Genomic DNA, 6519 nt, shown 5'->3' with positions numbered 1-6519 from the left:
ACTCGAGTCTGGACTCGTTACTCGCACACCTCTAGTCGAAAGACACTGTTATTCTCTAGGGGCATACAGATCGGGGGGGGGGCTACACCTCGAAAGTCCCGATTCGGTTCAAAACTATGGATTTTAAGTTGTAGGTTTTCTTAGTTTCTTCAGCCTCTCTTACAACTCTATCGCATAAAAACCCCTTAACCCTTATTGCCTCCCTTACCGGGCATGTTTAATTGTCACCTTTAGTAAAGAGCCACTTTAGACAAAATAGTTCTGAGGCCACGACAGTTCAAGCGCGCCGAGTGCTGTGTCTTAGTTCCTGACGGACTTACTTGACCACAACGTTTCTGGTGAAGTTTTGAAATCGAGTGTCTAGAGCCTGAACGTTTTTTGTTTTTGTTTTGTTGTTGTTGTTGTTGTTTTGGGTTTGTTTGTTTTTTAATGAAAGACAGCGCAGTCGAAACTGTCTAAAACGGCCATTTATTTGTCGAGGAGAACAGTGACCGTCTAAGACGGGTGACACACATGTCATTATATGGTAAATAAGCTTATAAAATACTCAAGGGAAGAGATGGGAAGTGGCCATTTTGTACAGGTGATTGTCTTATACAGGTGGCCGTTAGAGCGGGTTCGACTGTATTTTCCCTTGGTCTGGTGGCCTTTCGAGGCATGTGGGTGATTGTCAAGTGCTCTTGTGTGGTTCACTTCTTCTGTCCTGTCAACAAACATAATCTGTCGTCATTGTGTCTCCTCCTCTCCTCTCAAGCAGACGTATCCCTCTCAACTCGGGCTGGTCCTGAAATTTGCTCTTTAATCTGAGTTATGTCGATAGGGACGTAAAACACAAAGTAACAATTTTTAAAAGAAACAAAAACGTTTGTCTGTGATAATACTACTGCTGTTGTTGCTGTTGCTGCTGTCGCCGCCGCCACCCCCAGACTACTACTACTACTACTACTACTACTACTACTACTACTACTACTACTACTACTACTACTACTACTACTACAGCTGCTGTTGTTATTGCTACTACGTTGTCGTCGTCTCTGTTAATATTGCTGTTATTATTGCTATCGTTTTAAAGGTTTTCACAAAATGGAGCCACTGCGCGCCTGTAAATAGGATACTACATGACCTACCCCTCTCATGTCAGAATCGCAAGCATAAGCATAAACTTCAACACTTGGTTTTACCTGCTTTGTGGTTTTTCTTAGACACATAGTTTCTCCCACCCCTCTTTCCCCACTTTGTTTTCTTCTCACGCTCCTTCTTATTTTCTCTTACCTCAAGGTTATGGTCGGCTATGCATCCGATACGAGGTACATGTATTTGTGTCAAACAGGGCATTGAACTGTCATAAAAATAGTAACACAATAATACCAGAGCGCTAACGTAGCCTAGGCCTACCTTGCTCTGTCTTTCGTTGATTCGTCAACTTCTTGTTGATTGTTGTAGGCCTCTGCAAATATCAAGAGAACTTTCACTGTTACTTCCTTGAAAACTGTCGAGCTGTGATTGTTTTGTTCTTGAGGCCTTGTTATCCCTATGCTTACCACAGCAGCTCATGTGCCGTGCGCGGCTCCTTGGGTGTCAAGTGGTCAATACGAAACAGCTCGCTTTGTGCTGTGGGTAACTGTGTGCTACTGAGTCATCTTCGAAGGTGAAAGGCTGTCCTGCTTATGATCTGAACAAAAAATTTGGTAACAAAGTCTCACTGTGTCCGTTCTGAGGTTGGTCACCAGTCGACGACTACGACGCATTTGAAAAATTGTTCCTAGTTTCTCCTCACGTGTTCAGTCTGTGCCTCCCTACCCTAAACTTTGGAACACGTGGTGCCGTTAGCTTTTGTCACGTGTTAAGGATACTTGAGTCTCGAATCTCGACCCGACTTTTAGAACACTTACTTTTACTCCGGGAGGGCCAGCTACCTTCACAGTACAAAACGCTTTGGAAACTGTGTACCCGCACGAGTGCATGGACTGGTGTCCTTTTAGCGTTTAGGCTCTTCTTAACTTCTTAACCCTCGCGCACAGAAGAGATGTGGGTTCGATTTCCGTGTGGGGAAAATTGTTATCAAGTATTGCCGTCTTTCTGCCAGGACATTGTACCACTATCAGCGCCAGGTTGACCCTGACAGTGCGGCACGGTCGAGGCTGTCGGTGAATCCACGGCTCCTAAAATATGGTCTAAATTATAGTATTGGTCTTGGCGTGAAGCTTTCACAGTTTTTGTTTGTTTTTGTTTTTTGTTGTTTTTGCTTTGAGGTTTTTTTATGAGTTCATGATGGCCGGGGGACGATACAGAATGTAAATGGGTGAGAAGAGCTGTTGCCGTTGGCCAAGGCCACGGGAAATTGATCGCGGCCTGGAAACAGTTAGCCTACTATTTTGTAAACTCAGAGTCAGAGGAACAAGGTTCTAACTCGGAATTTGTAGTGTTTGAAGAGAGGGTGTCTGGGGGTTCACCATAGTATACTCCATCAACAATGTAATGTAAAAGTTAGAACTCCTGTTCCTTGGTTTTATGAGATAACGCCACACCTTTTTTGCTTTGCCTTTGGTTGGAGGGCGCCGCTGATAGGTCCTCCTTTTTCTCTACGTTCCCACTGTCTGTCTGTCTGTCTGTCTCTCTGTCTGTCTGTCTGTCTTACCTTTTCCCAGCACTAAATGGCCATTACTGTTCTCATTACTCAAGCAGACAAACAATCTCCCTTCATTTGAGGCAGATATAGTGTGTGAAAATTGTGAAACCAATTAAATTCTTAGAAGTGAATGTAATTGAGATAAAATCTTGTTATTCTACCCTAATGTAGAACCCTGGGAGATGTGACTGGGTGGTGGGTGTTCTGTCATGGTTTGCTCCTTTTTTCCTAATGAACATAATATTTGGCGCTCATTTGACTTAATGCAATTACAAGCGCCGTAAAATCTCTACTAAGACTAAAAAACTTAAACATAGTAATAGATCGTCTTATCTCTCCTCTCCACATGGAAGAGTCCGTGAAATTGAACTAGAAATCAAATAGAATTTTTAAAATTTTACAAAGGTTTTATGGCGCTCGCAACTGCATACTGTCAAATGAACGCCAAGGGGTGGATGTCAACATAGAAGTCAAAACGGAGAATCAGACTTACTCTGCTCCTCTCTCTTGCCTCAACAGCACAAAGTCTGCTTCGACTATCAAGGCATCCCGGAAATAGCAATTCACAAGAGAGTTATAAACATATAAAAGAAGTAGAGGAAAAATAACTCTTACTATAGTAAGAGTGAGGGGAAAAAAGCAGCAGTTCCCCCAATGTTGTTTCGGCACAGTATGAGCATGACAGTTGTAAATTAGCCCATTTACAATTCTACTGTGCATAATAACAAGTAATATATCCCCTTTAGGAATGAGTTGAAGACATTTTCAGTCAGTAGCACTGCCCTGAGGGGGGGGGGGGAGACTTTATACTATACCTGGTTCAGAAACGCTCCAAAAATCACCAAAATCATTGGCAGGAGCAGATTGTGAATATACAGCGACCAGACATGTGTAAGATACAGATAAAAGTGATTTTTAAAAAAAATAATTATCTTTTAAGGGCAAACAAAGAAATGAAAGCAATTTGAAAAAGAGCTGATATGGAAACGTAAAAAAGAAAGCTGGGGTATATGAAATGAGGTAGAGCATTAAGTCTTCCCTCTAGCAAAAAATTGTTTTTTTAAATCTCCTCCCTCCCCCCTTCCCTTTCCACCTCCCCCTCCTTTGACCCCCTCAACCCCTCATCTATCCCATTTCCACTCCCACCCCCTTTTCCTCTTTCCTCCACCCCTTTCCCACCCTTTCCACCCCCATCCTCCCTGTACCACGTTTCTATCCCCTTTCCTCCTTCCACCTCCCTCCGTCCTCTTTCCTCCTTCCCCCTCCACCCACCCCTTTTCTACCTCCCCCTTCCCTCCTCTCCCTTCCCGCCTCCTCATCTCTCTCCCCTAATGAGATTGCGCTTTCGGGGGTTTGCGCGTCAGCTCGGTCCGACGTTGTGTCCTTGGGAAAGGCACATTACAGGAATTTCCTATTTGGCTCGGTACTTTCGGAGAAGGACGTTAAACTCGGAGATCCCGCCTTTAAAAAATAATCTAATAGTGTTGATAAGGGAGTTAAACCCCTACCATTTCACCATTTTTCACCCTGCTCCCCTCCCCAGGCATGAGCACCATCCCCGAGGTTCTGGTGGCCAAGCACTGTGGTATGCGTGTGTTCGGCATGTCGCTCATCACCAACGTGGTCATCTCGGAGTATGACTCGCCGGCCCACGCCAACCACCAGGAAGTGCTGGAGACGGGAGAGAGGCGGAGCAAGGATTTGCAGCAGCTGGTGGCGGCCATTGTGGCTGACCTTGACCTCTAGGTACCCTTGATCTGATGACGTCTGCGGCAAAACTAAAGAGAAGTTCCTGCCATGGCCGCTTTTTTAAAACACTTTTTTGCTTATTCACTTGCATACTGTTCGTTTGTTTTTTTTACGGAGTATTTGTTTGTTTGTTGTTTTGAGTTTTGATTTCGCCTATCACAGAACAAGTATCATCTATGTGGTAGGTATTTATAAAAAGTGAAAGTGGGATGGGATTGCGGGGGGGGGGCAGTTGTTGTTTGCCGAGAGATTTTATAGACTGGACAATGCAGTCATTTTGTCTTTTGGTTGGTTGGGGGGGGGGGGGGGGGTAACAATGACAGACCGGAACTACAAAAGCATCGTGTAAAAATAGATCACCCTTTGGTGTCATCTGTTCAACCTCTCGGGGGGAAGGGTGGAGCTGTTCTTTAGATTTGTTTTAATATCACCCCCACATAACGTTCACTTGAACTCAGTGCCCAAGCTGACATCAGCCAGATAGTTCAAAGGATGAACAGGGTTCTGTGTTTGTTCAAACCTGCTGGGTTGAAAATGTGACTTGTGAGATTTCAGTCAAAGGTTAGAGTATTTTAAGAAATGTATCTCTGTATTGTTACACATGTTTTGTATTTTGTTGTGGTAGTTGGAATGACTTTTACTATTCTGTTACAAATTTGAAGAGTATTGTGTTAAGCCTGTGTACCATTGCATTTTTATTGCATTTTGATTTGTTGTTGACGCTCTGACAGAGAGTTTAAAATGGCATGATCTATGGCAGTACTAATTTTACAGAGAGTGAAATTTGAAAGCTCACTAATTACGCACCATATTTTTCACTGCTATCCTGTAAGTACCTACCTTTTCACTGGGCATTTCAAAACATCATTGTGAAACAAACTAACGTACAGTCACCATGTAGGTAACAGTATATATGCGATAAAAAAGAATTCTTAACTCAGAAGAAGCGTAAAGGGCTTAAGTAAAGGAAGGCAGTTAATTTTCAACTTTAGCATATATGCATCGTGGATGGGTTTGTTTCTTGTGAAATTGTAGGAGGTCCATTGTAATTGTTGATGCTGCATTCTGGAATGTGTAATTTTCCTTTTTGTAGCATTTTGTCATGGTTTTCTTGATAGTGCGGCTCAGATTTTCTTTCTCTCTGCTTTTAATGAGTGAGCTGCAGCAGCAAACAAAGCGTGATCGATCGTGTTTTAGGTAATTTCTCATTTTACCGTGCTGAATGATTATTGCTTTTTTTTTATATTCCGGTGTGAAGAGTGATCAAAAATTTTATTTATATTATAGTCGTTGATAAGCTGACAGCTAGCAAGTCTTTATGAAGCGATCTTGTCTGACATTCACCTTGGTTGCACGTTCCCTAACGTTAACAGTGTCCTTAAGCTTTGCTTAAGAATACTTGGTCTCAATAGGAATCATTTTACCGGTGTCTTGAATTCATTTGGAAAGAAACTATACTATTAGTTTACTATCATATTTATGTGTCCAAAAGAACAGCTTCGACTTTTTATGTTTGTTCTGAAGTTTTTGCTCAGGTTTTTGACATTTTCAAGAAGCCTTTTCGTACAGAATGTAGGATGATTGTAGGTGTCAGTATTCATGATTGATGTAATTTTCATCGAATGTACTGTTGAAATGCCATTGCACTTGACTGAGAATTGTTTCAGGGCTAAAGCTCCTTTAATAGAGATTAAATTGTTTAAGTGATTTATGTTGTCATTTTAAAAAATGAGGTTCTTGAGGTAATTTATGTTGTCACCTCTTTAAAAGAAATGAGATTCATGAAGCGTGAGATTCTTGCTTGAAGTCCATTCTTTTTCAATTTTTCTGTCCCCACGGTTTTTTGCAAAAAATATTCTGAAATTATGCAAACTGAGCCCAAAAATGTGAAATTATGCGATTCTGTTAATTTTAACAAAGAATGATAAAGAAAAATAATGAGAAATTATGCAAAAAATGATCAAATTTTGCTTAATTACGCAGGGTGCATAAAACCATGGGGACGGATTTTTTACTTAAAAGAAATGAGATTCTTCAATTATATTGTAAATTTATCATGTTAATATTTTCTGTAAAAGAAATGAGATTCTTAGAGTATAGGGTGATTGTTTTATGTAAAAGAAACGAGATTTTTAGAATAA

At 41.4% G+C, this 6519-nt stretch overlaps 1 protein-coding gene across 4 annotated transcripts in view; it reads left to right on the top strand.

Annotated features, from left to right (window-relative positions):
* Positions 1–6297, top strand: part of LOC101845617 (purine nucleoside phosphorylase) — a 104757-nt gene extending 98460 nt beyond the window's left edge. For all 4 annotated transcript variants that reach the window (XM_005096416.3, XM_005096415.3, XM_035969233.1 and 1 more), the window contains one exon: positions 4173–6297. In XM_005096416.3, the coding sequence (XP_005096473.1) occupies positions 4173–4375 (203 nt within the window). In that variant the 3' untranslated portion in view covers positions 4376–6297. The remainder of the gene's footprint in view (positions 1–4172) is intronic.
* The last annotated feature ends 222 nt before the right edge of the window (positions 6298–6519 follow it).

Source organism: Aplysia californica, unplaced genomic scaffold (genome assembly GCF_000002075.1).
Source record: "Aplysia californica isolate F4 #8 unplaced genomic scaffold, AplCal3.0 scaffold00128, whole genome shotgun sequence".
NCBI lineage: Eukaryota > Metazoa > Mollusca > Gastropoda > Aplysiida > Aplysiidae > Aplysia > Aplysia californica.
Note: the sequence above shows the minus strand (reverse complement) of the source record. Positions and strands in the feature narration are given on the sequence as shown.